Source organism: Phocoena sinus, chromosome 10 (genome assembly GCF_008692025.1).
Source record: "Phocoena sinus isolate mPhoSin1 chromosome 10, mPhoSin1.pri, whole genome shotgun sequence".
NCBI classification, from domain to species: Eukaryota; Metazoa; Chordata; class Mammalia; order Artiodactyla; family Phocoenidae; genus Phocoena; species Phocoena sinus.
Window position 1 is genome coordinate 95,582,675 of NC_045772.1, and position 17,862 is coordinate 95,600,536.

Genomic DNA, 17,862 nt, shown 5'->3' on the forward strand with positions numbered 1-17,862 from the left:
GGCTCCGGACACGCAGGCTCAGCGGCCATGGCTCACGGGTCCAGCCGCTCCATGGCATGTGGGATCTTCCAGGACCGGGGCACGAACCCGCGTCCCCTGCATCGGCAGGCGGACTCTCAACCACTGCGCCACCAGGGAAGCCCTCAATGTTAATTTTTAACCCTATGTCATCTATTTAAAAATACTGACCAATGAAACACAGAATGAAATTTATTCTGAGTTGCCATCCCCTCCTCAACCTCCCTCTTACCCATCCACCGGGCTCCCTTTCAGCCCTGGTCAGCAACATTGTCTCATTTATTCCTAGTTTTATTTCCCCACACAATTTCCCTGGACTCCTGTTCAAAATCTCTTTATTCCCCATTTCCCCCCATCTTTTATACCTATATAAACACAGTGGCCACTGGCCACATGTGACTACTGGAGCCCATGAAATGTAACTAGTCCAAACTCCTTTAAGTATAAAATACATACTTTGAGTTTCAAAGATTTGCAATGCAGCTGAAACACAGAATGTAAAATATCTATTAATAATTTTTTATGTTGACTTCATGTGGAAATGATCATATGTTGGATATACTAGGTTAGACAAAATATATATATATATATATATATATATATATATATTTTTTTTTTTTTTTTGCAGTTGCCGAGCAACAGGCTCCGGATGCGCAGGCTCAGCGGCCATGGCTCACGGGCACAGCCGCTCCGCGGCATGTGGGATCTTCCCGGACCGGGGCACGAACCCGTGTCCCCTGCATTGGCAGGCGGACTCTCAACCACTGTGCCACCAGGGAAGCCCCAAAATATATTTTAAAAGTTAGTTTCCTCTGTTCTTTTAATTTTTTTGATGTGGCTTCTAAAAATTTAGAAATTATCTACGTGGCTTGCATTATATCTCTATCCAGACTGTCTGTTCACCCCGTCTAGCTCACTGTCTTTATTCCCTTTCCTTCCCAACACACTCGCACCCATCCCCATTTCCCAGTCTCACATAGTAGGAGAAGATGACTTCCTGGTCAGGTTCTGCATCAGCTGGATCGATGTAATACTCCACCAGCACTTCCTGGGGCCGGCCACATTCCAAGATGCCATTTGGCCGGTGGAGGGCAAGGAAGCTGCGAGCTGTGCTGTAGAAGGGGTTCAGGTACAGGTAGGCATTGTTGTAGTAAGGAGGCATTTCTTCTGAATCATATGCCGTTTCTTCCAATTGGAACATGCCCTGAGAAAGAGAGAGAGAGAAAAAAAAAGGCCTTACAATTCATGTACCCCAACCGTATTGACCCCATGGACTTGTTATGATTCTCAAATCTGTACTGCCTAAGAGTGGCATGTAGATATTTCACTAGAGGTTCAACCAAGAATATTTGAGGAGTCCATAATAGTGGTTATATGCAGCAGCATGTTGGTACAAAGGGGAGTAAAATAAGGGCTGAATTATAGTTGTCAGGAAGTAGGAAGTTGTGGATGATATACCTTCACAGACTGAAGCAGGGAAGAGATAACTGTGACTAAGAAATTAAAGGATATATCTCAGAAGTAAGAAAACTAGGTATAGAGGATAATAATCATTTCTAAGTAGAGTGATTGAATGATGCCTAGAGTACAGAAATACATAAATTAGCCACAGCAGAAATAATATGTATTTGCTTGAGCAGTGTAGCTGGATGATTGCATTAAAGGCTTCAATTCTTCATCCCTCCCCATAGCAACATCCTTTTTTATAGTTTTTTTTTTCTTAATTTTATTTGGTTGCACCAGGTCTTAGCTGGGGCAAGCAGGCTCCTTAGTTGCGGCTTGCCGGATCCTTTAGTTGAAGCACACGTTCTCCTTAGTTGCGGCCGGCGGGCTCCTTAGTTGTTGCGTTCGAACTCTTAGTTGAAGCAAGTATGTGGGATCTAGTTCCACGACCAGGGATCGAACCCAGGTTCCCTGCATTGGGAGCGCAGAGTCTGAACCGCTGCACCACCAGGGAAGTCCACTTTACCAAGTGTGCCCTTTTAGTCTAACTGTGGACCTACCATGTGACTTGTTCTTGGGAATGGGTGTTAGCATACGCAAGATAAGTAGAGGCTTAGAAAAGCCCTTGAACGTCTGCTTTCGCTCTTGCATCGCTTCACTGCCATGGGAATATACCTGGGCTAGCTCAGTGGATTGTGAGACGTGTGGAGCGCCAGCCTACAGTCAGCTGACCCACAGACAAGGAAGTCCACCAAGATCGGTAGAGCTGCCCTTCTGTCTACCCAGCTACAGGAGCAATAAACACTTCCTGCTGTGTACACTAAAGCTCTGTAGTTGTCTGCTAAGCAGTAATGTGTGGTAACTGATAACTGATACGAGGAACCTTCCCTATAAGTTATGCAAAACCTAGAATTCTCTTCTTTGTTATTTTAATGAGTAACAGAAAGAGGGAAAAGGGGAATAGGAGGAAGAAGATGACTCTGAACCACTTTTTCCTCCCTAATCTGATTTCAAATAAAGGATCAGATAGAGATGGAGTTAAGTTATAAAATGAATTAGTAGAAATAGCAATTTTTTTTTTTTTTTTTTTTTTTGCGGTATGCGGGCCTGTCTCTGTTGTGGCCTCTCCCGTTGCGGAGCACAGGCTCCAGACGCGCAGGCTCAGCGGCCATGGCTCACGGGCCCAGCCGCTCCGCGGCATGCGGGATCTTCCTGGACCAGGGCACGAACTCGTGTCCCCTGCATCGGCAGGCGGACTCTCAACCACTGCGCCACCAGGGAAGCCCAGAAATAGCAATTTTTATCTGAAGGTCATTTATTTGATTGGTATTAAAAATGGGATCTAAGAAAAACTTTTTGTCAGCTGAAGGGCAGGACCGGTGAATGGGGGAGATGGAATTCCCCAGGGGTGGTGGGTGGTGGTGTAGTGGGGGGAAAAGGAAAATTTTGACGTTTTCCTTCGGGGAGGCCTTCCTTCCTGGAAAGCTGGACCTCCCAGTGCTTACCTCCAGAGAAATGCCTTTCCCGTCCCAATTAGCCGTGTCCAGCTCGAAGGCAGCAAGACCTTCGTCGTCAGTCGTTAGGGTCTGCTTCATGGTTCCTTTTTCACCACGAATCATCAGAAACACTGTATGATGCTTGAGGGGGGAGTCATCATGGCCCCTAACTCTTATCTGAGGGGTGAAGGTCATTAGGGCATTAGAGTCAGGTTTAGTGTAAGTTTGAAACTGTAAGAATACATTTCAGGAAAGAGTCCAGAGAAAGGTAAATGTGATTCAGGGGTTGGAAAGTAGGATCTATGAGGAATTGAAAAACACACAGAAGTAGCTTGGCCTGGAGCAGAAGTAGATTTGCCACATGGGTTATGAAGCGTCAGGGCCCTTCATTTGCATACAACCCTGCCAAGCCTCTGTACATTTTTTTTTGCTTTCATTTTCCTACAGAGAGACCCCTTCCACTCCTAAATTGTATAATCCTTAGGCTTTAAGAAAGTCTGGATCTACTCTTGGTCTAGAGAAAAGATGACTAAGGAATAAATGGGTCTAAATATGTACAACATTCTTGTGTTCAGCAGTTGTTTGGGAAGTGAAGAAAGCTGAGCTGGAGAGAGGGGTAGATTGCTAGCAATCAGCAAGAAAACACTACCAATGTTTAAATCTCTAAAAACAATGCTTCAGGAGCTATAAATGGCTCTCTGTCACAGGAAGCTTGATATTAACCTTGCCTAGATGCAGAAGCTCAGACTAGATGATCTCTCCAGATAACCTGCAGCTCTAAAATTCAAAGATTTAAACATGAGAATGTGAAGCCCTGGCATGAGGAAGGGCACTGAAGTCACATTAATATTCAAGGCACGTGTCATACGAGATTAAGGACACACAGTGCAAGGAGTTAAGCACATACTCTGAGGCAGGCTGCCTGGCTTTGATCATAGTTAACACTTACGAGCTTATGACCTTGGGAAAATCATTTAACCTCTCTGTGCCTCAGCCTCCTTATTTGTAAAGTGGGGCCAATAACAGTGCCTAACTCAGGATTGTTGTAAAGATTAAACAAGTGAATACACATCAAGTACTTCGAACAATGCTAAGTTAGCTATTATCATATGTGTACAGGAAGGAGGTGACCGTGGATGGTTAAGCATTTTTTTGTCTGTGCAGAGACAAGTTTTAACATACCTTTCCACTGAAGGGGAAATTAGGGTAATAATAATAATTGGTGTCTTCAAAGGTCATTGAGCCCCTTTGTGAAGAAACGTAGATATGCCGAGTGGTATTGGCCTCCACACCTGCAGAGGGAAACCAGATGTATGATGATCTAAAAACCTGATAGATATCCTCACCTTCATGTTTAACACAAAATCCCTGAAAGGATGGTGCCACTGGAAGTAGGAAGCTGAATATATTTCTGGCCAAAGATCCAAACCAACTCCTCCTCCCCAAACTTTTGGAGAAACAGGGAGTGGATGGCAGAGGGAATCTGGCATTTCCCTTTGACTGTGAACTAGGAACAGAGTCCCTTCCAAACAGCGATGAGGGTGGGTCTTGACTCCTCTGAGTAGGTCTGGCTCTGGGACAGCTCTTTTCCTTTCTCTTTTCTTAATGAACCAAGGAGCATCTCACTTACCTGTCCCTTCTTCCACCATAGTAGCCATGATACCGATGTCCCGTCTGTAAGAACGACTAGTGAAGTCGAAGGTAGACATGGCCACAGAAGCTGAGAGGCATCCTGCTTTGTCAGTCTAATGACACAATCAGAGAGAGAGAGAGGGAGAGAGAGGATGAATAACCTAATCTTTACTTCCATTTCATGATGTCCTGTAGAAGAAAATAAGTTCTCATCTCTATACTTTCATTTCTCCAATTTTAAGATAGAAACCCCATCCCATAACATGAAGTATATACCCACACATATATAATTATAAAGCAACTTGGAAGTTCCAAGATATGAGGAGAAAAGAACCCACTTCAGAACAGGAAAATTTTATCTCCCAAGGGTTTAGGTTCATTTCTTGATTCCAAGGCAGATTCTAAAAGGCTTTATCTTCTGTGGGGATAAAAAAGACTGCCTTGTTCTCTGGAACTGGGATAATAACCATGTGAAATGCTTTCTACTTTGGGTTTTTGTTTGTTTGTTTGTTTTTAACCACTTTTCTATATTGGTGCTTACTTACTCTTTAGGACATAGGAACTAAGGTTCCTTTTCTACATCCCATTTACTCACCTTTCCAGAGATATTCTTGCATCTGTCAGATGGGAATTCCCCTTCTGGCCCTGGAGGCCAGTAAGTATATGCCTTTTGACACACTGATACACGCACTATCCCAGGCACGGGCTTTCCATAGGTGTACCTGACCCAGAAAAGCATGAGAGTCAGAGTTGGGCAATTCTACTTACGATCCAACCCTCCTCCTCCAAACACCACTTTTCCTTCTCTCTCACATTCCCACCTCTGGAAGTACTCTGACAGTCCTAGCCTTCTCCAGCTCCCATTCACATCCCTGCTTTGCTCAAAGCCTTAGAGTTTTGCCATTTCACAATAAATACCATCCAAAGGACAACAACAGTGTCTTTCTTTTTCCTTACTCCTATTTCCCCATGGGATTCAATATTGTGCTCTGTACAAAGGAGACACTAAATCAATAATGCTGGCTGAGAGAGCAGTGGAAAGTAAGGACAGAAGCACAATTAGAACACGTGTTCTTACAGAACTCTTGACTCTGGACTACATAAAGCATCCCAAGGTTTAGCTGCTGCCTCCACAATCCCTCTTTCCATAACACTCCCTCACAACATCTCTCAATATAGCTTTACTCCTCACTGGATCCAGAGCTTTATTCTTACCTACAGCAAATTTTCACCAAGAAAGAATTGTCTACCATTGATAACTGTTTGGGTTCCACCACTTCCAACTTAAACTTAGGCAGCACTGGAGAGAGATGGAAAACGAAGAGGAAGAAGGTTTTACCATACAGGTAGTGGTCAAAAAGAGGTAGTTTAAAGTAGAGGGGTATAAAGCAGTGATAATTAATTAGCTAATTAAATTAACAGGGCATTATTAAGGTAAAAAGCTCCTGAAGTTACCATCCGGTTTAGCACTAAAAGGAACAAATAATCCCTCTGGGTTTTTTTTTTGTTTGTTTTTAGGTAAGAAGTGGATTTATTTAGAGAGAAACACACTCCACAGATAGAGTGTGGGCCATTTCAGAAGGCGAGAGGCCCAAGAATATGGGGCAGTTAGTTTTTATGGGCTGGGTAATTTCAAAGGCTAATAAGTGGGAGGATTATTCCAACTATTTTGGGGACGGGGCAGAGATTTCCAGTAATTGGTCCACTGTCCACTTTTTGATCTTTGATGGTCAGCCTGGGAACTGTCATGGCTCTGGTGGGTGTGCCACTTAGCTTATGCTAATGTGTTACAATGGGCGTATAATGAGGCTCAAGGTCCACTGGAAGTCAAATCTTCCACCATCTTGGACCTAGTTCCTAATAGATTTTACTTGACCTTTGCTGATTTTGACACAAGATTATGTCCAACACTTTGACCTACTAATTCTCCCACCTACCATATTCTTCCACACTGAAGGTGCCAAAGGTCTTGCCCTCTGCCACAGCCACACTGTAGGTGCCCAGCATCGCCTCTGGTGCCAGTTGGAAGGACAGGTCTACAATGCCTTCCTTGGGCACCACGTTCAGCCACTGTGCAATCCTATTGTCGTTTGGATCCTGTGTCCATTAAAAAGAAATCCCATGATGTGCCTGCCTCTTTGATTCCCACCCTGCACTGCAGAAAGCAGGTATAGAAGCAAAAAGAACCTAAAGAATCCCACCCATTGCCCGTGACCCCCATGGTCTGTGTCCAGGAAGAAAAGGGCCCTTGTGGATTCAAACAATCAGACTGAGTCCTTTAAAATGTTATCATGTTTCAGAAAGTGGGCTTTAGGATGCCCTTTACAAAGAGTGATTATTCTTGGTCCCTTAAGAGGGGCAATGCTGAGGGGACTGATTGTAAGATACCTGAATGATAGGTAACTTGACAGAAACATGGAGGGGAAGCTGTGAGGAATTTCGCCTTCTTAATACTTCTCACAGGTATTCTCGTCATGCTCAATGGTTGAGTGTCTGTGATAATAGCCAACCCAAAGACTAAGAGTACAGAACAAACCCTCGTTGGACTGATACAGCGCAGAGAAGGTACAGGCATCAGAGAAGGAAGGTTCATCACTATAGGGGTTGGTGTCCTTATTTACAGAGGTTTAACACTGAGAGGGGCAGGGTGGGCAGAGGCAAGAGAACAGGCACAGCTTAGGCAGGATTGCAGATACTTTGTGCTGGTGCAGAGTCTCAGGCTCTGGGCCAAGATCCCAGAGTCGTTGCTGACTTCAAGCTTTAGCACCAACCACCTTCTCCACAACTGACAGAAAAGAAAAAGAAACTTCTACTTACTTGCAGTTCCACAACGGAGTACTGAAAAGGAAAACCAGATAATATGGGTTAAAGAAGAACCATCACTAAGGATAGGCTTGCTGAAAGCAAAAAGTTCACGAAGGCCTCTCTCTTTCTCTGTTGCCCACTCCTTCCTTTCTAAATGTCTCTTTTGTGCCCTGGCAAGAGTAACAGTGGGGCAAAGGCTTATTGGCTGGCGGAGGAGAGAGAAGAGCTTTCCTAAAGGGATTGCCAGTCTCCAAAAAATTTGAAGAAATGGAACTTCAGACCCTCAGCATCCGTCAGTGCTCTGTGACTGAGCTCCTCCACAACATGCCCTAAGAGAAAATATTAGTATCTGGAGGCTCCACCATGTTTAAACCTCTTCTTGGTAGCTAACATTCTCCTGGCCTCCTCCTCCACTTTCTGAATGCCAGTGGGCAGGAACCTTTCAAGCATTGCAAAATAATTTCTTAAAAAAAAAAAAAAGTTTAAAAGAGCTCCATCAAAGGATCATGTACCATTTCCTCAAGCAAATGGATATTAAAACCACTAAGTTCAATTGGAGAATGAGTCTTTGTGCTAGTTGTCAAAGTGTCACCCCAAAATTACTCGCTAATTTCAAAAAAGGACACACCTTATCATTGGAGAAATTAGGCTGTCATCACCTTAACTAAGTAATCAAACTCACCATCACTAATAATGGGACAACCTGACATTATGTGCCTCCAGTGATGTATCTGAGGTTCACAGCATTACCTATTTTTCTTTCACCAAATATTTTTTACCGAAAGTTTAGCTTAAACCTAATTAAGACTTCAGAGCTACTTCCAGAAGATAAAGGAACAAGTTATATTACACAGTAAGGAAATAATCAGGCAAATCAAGAATATCAAATATTCCATAAGACAACTAGGCTTCCTCAAAAGTCAATATCATATTCCAGAATGCGGACATTCTATAAGTCATCTAGCCTGATCTCTCTCTCACCCTCTCTCTCAAAAAAAAAAAAAAAAATCAATCTAATAAGAAAATAAGGGGGATTTGTTTAGATTAAGAGAAATTTTTGAAATGTAACAATCAAATGTAATGCATGAATTTGATCAGATCATAGTTTGGAAAAAAAACTCAGTTATTTGGAAAAATTAGAGCTGAACATTAAATGATATTAAATAATTATTGTTAATTTTCTAAGGTGTTATAATAATATGATGATTATTTAAGATACACTTTTAAAAGATGCAGGGATCTAAATAAATAAAGCAAATATTAACAGACATAAAGGGAGGAATTGACAGTAACACAATAATAGTAGGGGACTTTAACACCCCATGCACGTCAATGGACAGGTCATCCGGAAAGAAACTCAGTAGGGAAACAGTGGCTTTAAATGACTTATTAGACCAAATGAACATGTATATGTTCATATATATATGAACATATAGAGAGATATATTTCTATATATAATATAATATAGAACATTCTATCCAAAAGCAGCCAAATGCACATTCTTTTCAAGTGTACATTGAACACTATAGCATGATAGACACATGATAGGCCACAAAAAGAATCTCAATAAATTTAAGAAAACTGAAATCATATCAAGTATCTTTTTCAACCATGACACTATGAGACTAAAAATCAACTACAAGATAAAAACAGCAAAAAACATAAACCCATGGAGGCTAACCAACATGTTATTAGACAACCAATGGATCACTGAAAAAAATCAAAAAATAAAATACTTGGAGACAACAAAAACAAAAACACAATGATACAAAATCTATGGGATGCAGCAAAAGCAATTCTAAGAGGGAAGTTTATAGTAATACAAGCCTACCTCAGGAAATAAGAAAAATCTCAAAAAAACCCCACAACCTAACCTTATATCTAAAGGAACTAGAAAAGAAGAACAAACAGAACCCAAAGTTAGTGGAAGGAAATTATAAAGATCAGAGCAGAAATAAATGAAATAGAGGCAAAAAAAAAGAAAAGATCAATGAAACTAAGAGGTGATTCCTCAAAAAAGATAAACAAATTGATAAGCCTTTAGCCAGACTCATCAAGAAAAAAAAGAGAGGGCCCAAATTAATAAAACCAAAAATGAAAAAGGAGAAGTGACAATCAACACCTCAGAAATACGAAGGTTTGTAAGAGATTACCATGAATAATCACCCCTCAATAAAATGGACAACCTAGAAGAAATGGACAAATTTCTAGAAATGTACAATCTCCCAAGACTAAACTGGAAGAAATAGAAAATATGAACAGACCAATTATCATTAATAAAATTGAATCAGTAATTTTTTAAAAACTCCCAACACACAGAAGTCCAGGACCAGATGGCTTCATAGATGACTTCTATCAAACATTTAGAGAAGAGTTCTCAAACTATTCCAAAAAATTGCAGAGGAAGGAATGCTTTACAACTTATTCTATGAGGTCAGCATCACCCTGATACCAAAACCAGACAAAGATATCACAAAAAAAGAAAATTAAAGGCCAATATCATTGATGAACATGGATGCAAAAATCTTCAATAAAATGTTAGCAAACCAGATCCAACAGTACATTAAAAGGATCATACAACATGATCAAGTGGAATTTATCCTAAGGATGCAAGGGTGGTTCAATACCCACAAATCAATCAATGTGAAACACCAAACAAATTGAAGAATAAAAATCATGTGACCATCTCAACAGATACATAAAAAGCTTTTGACAAGATTAAACATCCATTTATAATTAAAAAAAATTACTCTCAACAAAGTGGGTATAGAGGGAACATACCTCAACATAATAAAGGCCATATATGACAAGCCCACAGCTAACATCATACTCAACAGTGAAAAGCTGAAAGCACTTCCTCTAAGATCAGGAGCAAGACACTGATTCCCAAAGAAGTAAAACTGTCATTGTTTATAGACAGCCTGATACTATACATAGAAAATCCTAAAGATGCCACCAAAAAAATAACTAAAACTCACCAATAAATTTGGTGAGGTTACAGATACAAAATTAATATACAGAAATCTGTTTCATTTCTATACACTATCAGAAAGAGAAATTAAGAAAATGATCCCAATTACAATCACATCAAAAAGAGTAAAATACCTAGGAGTAAATCTGAGGAAGTGAAAGACCAGTACTCAGAAAACTATAAGACACTGATGAAAGAAATTGAAGATGATACAAACAATGGAAAGATATAACATGTTCATGGATTGGAAGAATTAATATTGTTAAAATGACCATACTACCCAAGGCAATCTACAGACTCAATGCAATCCCTATCAAAATACCAATGGCATTTTTCACAGAACTAGAATAAATAATTCTAAACTTTGTATGGAAACACGATAGATGCCAAATAGCCAAAACAATCTTGAGAAAGAAGAACAAAGCTGCAGTCATCATGCTCCCTGATTTCAAACTATACTACAAACCTATAGTAATCAAAATGGTATGGTACTGGCACAAAACCAGATACATAGATCAATGGAATAGAATAGAGAGCCCAGAAATGAGCCCACACATATATGGGCAATTAATCTACAACAAAGGAGGTAAGAATATATAATGGGGAAAAGACTTCCTCTTCAATATAAATGGCACTGGGAAAGCTGGACAGCTACATGCAAAAGAATCAAAGTGGTCTACTCTCTCACACCATACACAAAAATAAATTCAAAATGGATTAAAGACTTAAATGTTAAACCTGAAACCATAAAAATTTTAGAAGAAAACACAGGCAGTAAACTCTTTGACACTGGCCTTAGTAATTATTTTTTGGATATGTCTCCTCAGGTAAGGGAAGAAAAAGCAAAAAATGTTTAATGGCACTACAACAAACTAAAGAGCTTTTTCACAGTGAAAGAAACTATCAACAAAATGAAAAGGCTGCCTACTGAATGGGAGAAGATATTTACAAATGATATATCTGATAAAGGGATAATATCCAAAATATACAAAGATATCATACAACTCAACATCAAAAAAAGCAACCCAATAAAAAAAAAAAAGGGCAGGACTTCCCTGGTGGCACAGTAGTTAAGAATCCACCTGCCAATGCAGGGGACACGGATTCAAGCCCTGGTCCGGGAAGATCCAACATGCCACAGAGCAACTAAGCCCATGTGCCACAACTACTGAGCCTGTGCTCTAGAGCCCACGAGCCACAACTACTGAGTCCACGCACTGCAACTACTGAAGCCTGCATGCCTAGAGCCCGTGCTCCACAACAAGAGAAGCCACCGCAATGAGAAGCCCATGCAGTGCAACGAAGAGTAGCCCATTCGCCACAACTAGAGAAAGCCCACGCAGCCATGAAGACCCAATGCAACAAAAAAATTTTAAAAAGAAGATGTAATATATATATATATATATATATATATATATATATATATATAATGGAATATTACTCAGCCATAAAAAAATGAAATCTTGCCATTTGCAACAACATGGATGGACCTAGAGGGCATTATGCTAAGTGAAATAAGCCAGACAGAGAAAGACAAATACTGTATGATTTCACATATATGTAAAATCTAAAAAACAAAACAAATGAACAAGCATAACAAAACAGAAACAGAGTCATAGATACAGAGAACAAACTGGTGGTTGTCAGAGGGGTGTGGGGTGCAGAAAGGAAAGAAATAGTTGAGGGTGATTAAGAGGTGCAAATTTCCAGCTGCAAAATAAATGAGTCATGGGTATGAAATGTACAGTGTGGGGAGTATAGTCCAAATCTGTGTAATATTTTTGTAGGGTGACAGATGACAACTGGACTTAGGAGATCAGTTTGAAATGTTTAGCAATATCAAATCATTATGTGATGTAACAGGTACTAACATAGTGTTGTAGGTCAATTATACTTAAAAAACAAACAAACTCATAGAAAAAGATCAGATTTGGGAATTCCCTGCGGTACATGATTAGGACTCGGCGCTTTCACTGCCGAAGTCCCAGGTTCAATCCTTGGTCAGGGAACTAAGATCCTGCAAGCCATGCGGCCTGGCAAAGAAGAAGATCAGATTTTTTGCTACCAAGTCAGGGGATGGGGGGATGGGGAATTGGATGAAGATGGTCAAAAGGTACAAACTCCCGGGCTTCCCTGGTGGCGCAGTGGTTGAGAGTCCACCTGCCGATGCAGGGGACACGGGTTCGTGTCCCGGTCCAGGACTATCCCACATGCCGCGGAGCGGCTGGGCCTGTGAGCCATGGCCGCTGAGCCTGCGCGTCCGGAGCCTGTGCTCCGCAACGGGAGAGGCCACAACAGTGAGAGGCCCGCGTACCAAAAAAAAAAAAAAAAAAAAAAAGGTACAAACTTCCAGTTACAGGAAACATAAGTACTAGGGATATAACCTGATAAATATAATTCACACTGCTGCATGCTATATATAGAAGTTGCTAAGAGATTAAATCCTAAGAGTTCTCATCGCAAGGAAAATTTTTTTCTACTTCCTTAATTTTGTATCTATATGAGATGATAGATGTTCACTAACCTTATTGTGATACAGTACTGTATGCCAATTATATCTCAATAAAACTGGAAAGTAAAAAACAGTTATCTCAGGTAATAGCTCTCTTTCTGGCCCAATCCCACCCATACACACCCCCCACCCCCATCTACATTCTTTTAGGCATTTAAGAAAGAAGTAAATGTTTCTCCTGACTCTCTGGGACCTTGATTGCCTTCAGCTCAAAATAATCCACATGCCAAAGTGGCACATTTAGGGTGGCAGTTAAGGGGTGGGGAGAATATTCTGCCCTCCTTCCTTAAGGGAAGAATAGGACATGTACAAACCGGGCTCTTTACACAATAAGGAGGCAAGTATCACTGAGATTACTGTGGATTGCTATAAATTCTACAAAAAAACACAACAAACAAAAGAAACCAGTTCCTCAGAGAGCAAAGTACTTTTCTCACACAGGGAGTCAAGAAGCAGATTTGGACACCAGTCAGGCAGAAGCAGTCTCTGGAAGGAAACAAGTGTTCAGCTAGGAAGATAGCATTTGCAGTGGAAGCTGCCTGAGGTTTCTGAATAAATGGGTGTAGTAACCAAGTTAGATAGAATCAGTTAGTATCATGTATGCTTCAGTTGCTTGAGGATAAAATCCTGAGCTTTGTAAACTCACAATTTTTGTCACTCTGTTACCGAGTAAAAAAACATTTAGTTAATTTCAGTGTTTCATTTGGAGTTTCAAATTCAGTGTTTCAAATTTTCAGTATTTCAAGTTGGAACTTGGAGCAGGGGCTGACTAAAGAAATGGTGTGAGGAGGAAGGAGTAATTTGACAACAGAAATAGAGCATAGCTATGGAAATCAGAGCACCCCTCAGCAATTCGGCTCAATTTGAGCATAGGAAAGATAACGTAAGAGGGGTAGCTAATGAGATCAACCTCCAGGGGGCAGTAGAGTCTAAAATAACTGGCTGTGGCTACACTTTAACCCTTGCATACCCTCTTTTCAGCTCTGGAATCAACACTCTGTTTAAGAAGTAAGTACTTAATATTACACCCAACTGATAAAGAATACAGCTGATACGAAGAAGAAACTGAAAAGAATTCTAAATCGGGAAAGAAAGTGGTTGGAGGAGGCTACCAATTAATAAAAAGCTTATAGCTTCCCTGTGCACTGGGAAAGGAAACAGCAGTTCTGAAAACATGGAGATGGAAATATAAGTAATGCTTTCTCCAAAATTATCTTTTAAATTTTCATTTGAATACATGGGCTGTAACTGAAGGAAAAAGAAGACAGCCAGGAGTGTCTGAGAGGTCTTTCAAAAGCACTTAGAAATGACACAAGAAAAAAAAAATTGAGAGCAAACCTATCATAAGGCTAATGATTCTAGCGATCAGGTAGTTCAAGGAGAATTTAAGTATTCACCAAATGTTACCACATTTTTACCTTTGGCAACAGAACTTTACCTTAAAAGAATTGTCTGCTCTATAAATTACCTTGCCTCATAGCAAAAAAAAAAAAGATGGTGGGGGTGGATATTCTTATTTCTTCCTTCTGTTAAATACACTCCTGAATTATTTCTTAGTATTTGAACTGCAAAGCCACTAGGTGTCACTCCTGGAGGGAAAGTCTTGATGTTTGCAAGAAACTCTTTTAAAAACAGCAGCAAATGAAACCATCTCTCAGGAATGTTAACCTAATTGATGTTCTCAGCTATCAAACATGGCAGCTGGGCTTCCCTGGTGGCGCAGTGGTTGGGAGTCTGCCTGCCGATGCAGGGGACACGGGTTCGTGCCCCAGTCCGGGAAGATCCCACATGCCGCGGAGCGGCTAGGCCTGTGAGCCATGGCCGCTGAGCCTGCACGTCCGGAGCCTGTGCTCCGCAACGGGAGAGGCCACAACAGTGAGAGGCCCGTGTACTGCAAAAAAAAAAAAAAAACATGGCAGCTAGATGCCTCTGCATGTTTTCAGGCAGACAAGGGCGGGGACGATTTGGATGTGTGCCCAGAGTCTAGAACTTCAGTTCCCACAAGCGTTCTGCACCTAGAGGGCCTCCCCACCCCGGAAAGAATCTCTTCTCTTCCCTCTTCTCTCTCAGTCAGCCCTACCCCTTTCCCTTTCCCTGTCCCTCTTCCCAACTAAATTCTCACCTGGTCATTCACTGGAACAAAGTTGCTGGTGAGGGTGACGATGCGAAAATGCACTAGAAGGAAACAGGCATCATTAGCAAAGGGGATTTTTTTCCCCCTCTCAGAATCTTTCTTTCTTCCACCCTTTCTGCTTCCTGACACATACTTCTTAGTCAGCAAAATCCCATCAGGTTTTACTTTTGTAATAAAACCTAGTCTGACAGAGAGCTCACACCCCAAACGGTTTTTCTTCCTGGCTCCTGACTTTGAAACCTCAGAATGGAAACCCCTTCTAAGGCAGAAGGAACAAATACGAATCACAGGGCTCCAGCCAAATGCCCTTGATGATGCTTTCTGATTTGTACACAAGCAGCTTGCTGTGAGAACCAAGCACCCAGTTACACCTGCCAAATTCCATTCCAAGAGAAATGTGCATTTTGTTTTATTTTATTTATTGACTTATTTGTGGTTTTGGCCGCACCACTCGGCTTGTAGAATCTTAGTTCCCCGACCAGGGATCAAACCCAGGCCGACAGCAGTGAAAGCACCGGGTCCTAATCACTGGACCACCGGGGGACTTCCCTGTCTTTTGTTTTAGATACACACACACAGTAGCAACTCCACCAACTAGTCTTTTGTGTTTGTAGTACTGCATGTATTCAACACCCATAACCCTTCACCCCTCCAGACCCCCCTCTCTTCCTTGGTCCACCGGCCTGCCACCAACCCGCAAAGCCCCTCTACCGATGGGTGCAGCTCTTCCCAGGCTTTTGTCTCATCCCATCTGTGTGCCTCTTACCTTGCTGCCCTGGGTTATAGACAGGTTTGTCAGTTTGTATAAAGATGCCATTCTGCTGCCTCTGAATTAGAACACTTTTCTTCTCCTCAAAGTTGATTTTATTTCCAGTTCCTCTCACCCGGACCGTGGCTACTTCTTCTGTGCCACCAGAAGGAAGTGGTACCTGGCCAAGACAAGGGAGCTCTGGGAAGGAGTAGGAGACTGGGGGAACAGAATCAACCCGTCTCAACCCAAGAGGGAGAATCAAAGGAAAGAAATGAGTTAGATAGGGGTAGCAAGGGTAGAGCCATTAAAAAGTTGCCAGAGAATAATATCAGAAGTTATGTCCAGGAATTGAAGTTTAGGAGAGATAGGTTTAAAGGCCATGGCAAGAGTAAAATTACAGAAAACATACTTAAAGAGAAATTATAGTGAATACCCAGGGAGGAGAATAGGAAAGTTGAGGACTACAGTTGGGCTAAACCTGTACTTACTGAAAAGGACTTGCAATGCAAGAGCTTCGTCTTCGATCCAGAATGTGTTAGCAATGTGTGGGTCTTGCCCTTGGTCTCCAGACTGACAGTAAATTTTACATCATCGTACCCAGGGCTCAGATCCAAACAAACCTTCTGAGTAGAAGGGAACTTAAGATGAGCTGGTAATGTCACCAGGTAGTTTCTGTTGAAGAAGCAAAAGGATTTCAGGGCAGTAATGATACATCTATTTAATACAAAATTAATCCCTCTCCTGAGCACTCAGCATATAGCAATGAATTAAACAGACCAAGCCCCTGTCTTTATGAGCCTTATTTTCTATAAGGGAGAAGCAGAAAAGTAAAAAATAGCTCAGTTTGCAGCCTTAAACCTCCCACCAGTAGACCATCATTGAGAACCTGGACCTAGGGTACCACGGAGGAAATTAGTTCTCTTACAGAGAACAGGGTACTAGGAGGCTAGTATATTTTAATATCATTTTTTTTTAAGTTTCTTCCTGTCATCTTACCTTTTCTCTCTGGGTAAAGGAAAAGTGAAACCAAAGAAAGGAAAAGATGAGAAGGAAATTAAAATAAACCAGAGGTTATCTCCTGTTCCCCATAGTTATATTTGAGAAGGATAGACGAAGAAGCCGCCTGCCCTAAATCAACGCTGACACCAGCCACTTACAGGGGGTGTCTTTCTGCCATAGCTGGCAATAAGGCCAATATTCCTAAAAGGAGTTGAGCCCACATCTTTGCGGGTGGGACAGATTCCCCAGGACCAGGAACCAGAGGTCTGCTCACCCACTGTGGCATATATATGGAGCTATGGCTGATGCCGCAGCCAATCACCTTTTGGGGCCTCAGGCAGAGGTGGTATACCAGGGTAGGGCTTCTATTCACTTCCTCAAATTTATTTGTCCCTGAAACATTCACACTGGCTCAGCCAGTCTATAAAACCTGTTTGGGGAAAAAAAAACATGCTGAGTATTCATAGCAGTAAAGTTCTAAGAACAAGTTTTAGATCCTTCCCTTTTTTCCTGGCTTTATTCCAAATTCCCATCCCCATTGGATCTTTTTTTCTCTTTTTATTATTCTATTAAGACTTATTTGGGGGACTTCGCTGATGGTGCAGTGATTAGGAGTCCGCCTGCCAATGCGGGGGACACGGGTTCGAGCGCTGGTCTGGGAGGATCCCACATGCCGCGGAGCAACTGGGTCCGTGAGCCACAACTACTGAGCCTGCGCGTCTGGAGCCTGTGCTCCGCAACGAGAGGCCGCGACAGTGAGAGGCCCGCGCACTGCGATGAAGAGTGGCCCCCGCTCCCCGCAACTAGAGAAAGCCCTCGCACAGAAACGAAGACCCAACACAGCCAAAAACAAATAAATTTTTTAAAAAAACAAAAAACTCACTCACTTAAAAAAAAAAAAAAGACATATTTGGGAGCACAGGAATGGGAGCAGTATCAATACAAAAGTATACATTTATCTAATTGGGAATTTTTAAAATTAATAATAAGTATTATTGTGACTGTATGGAAATAGGAACATATAAACTCATAGAAGAAATACAAAGTGGACAATCTTAAAGGGCAATTTAACAATACACATCAAAAGCCTTTCAGATCTGC

At 41.6% G+C, this 17,862-nt stretch overlaps 1 protein-coding gene across 1 annotated transcript in view; it reads right to left on the bottom strand.

Annotated features, from left to right (window-relative positions):
- Positions 1 to 16,939, bottom strand: part of A2ML1 (alpha-2-macroglobulin like 1) — a 43,262-nt gene extending 26,323 nt beyond the window's left edge. Inside the window, exons 1-12 of the mRNA XM_032646981.1 lie at positions 16,920 to 16,939; positions 16,251 to 16,434; positions 15,778 to 15,940; positions 15,000 to 15,052; positions 7,407 to 7,427; positions 6,527 to 6,686; positions 5,805 to 5,889; positions 5,185 to 5,311; positions 4,588 to 4,702; positions 4,140 to 4,249; positions 2,967 to 3,134; positions 995 to 1,222 (exon numbers count right to left, since the gene is read on the bottom strand). Coding sequence (XP_032502872.1) covers positions 995 to 1,222; positions 2,967 to 3,134; positions 4,140 to 4,249; positions 4,588 to 4,702; positions 5,185 to 5,311; positions 5,805 to 5,889; positions 6,527 to 6,686; positions 7,407 to 7,427; positions 15,000 to 15,052; positions 15,778 to 15,940; positions 16,251 to 16,434; positions 16,920 to 16,939 — 1,434 coding nt within the window. The remainder of the gene's footprint in view (positions 1 to 994; positions 1,223 to 2,966; positions 3,135 to 4,139; positions 4,250 to 4,587; positions 4,703 to 5,184; positions 5,312 to 5,804; positions 5,890 to 6,526; positions 6,687 to 7,406; positions 7,428 to 14,999; positions 15,053 to 15,777; positions 15,941 to 16,250; positions 16,435 to 16,919) is intronic.
- Between the last annotated feature and the right edge of the window lie 923 nt (positions 16,940 to 17,862).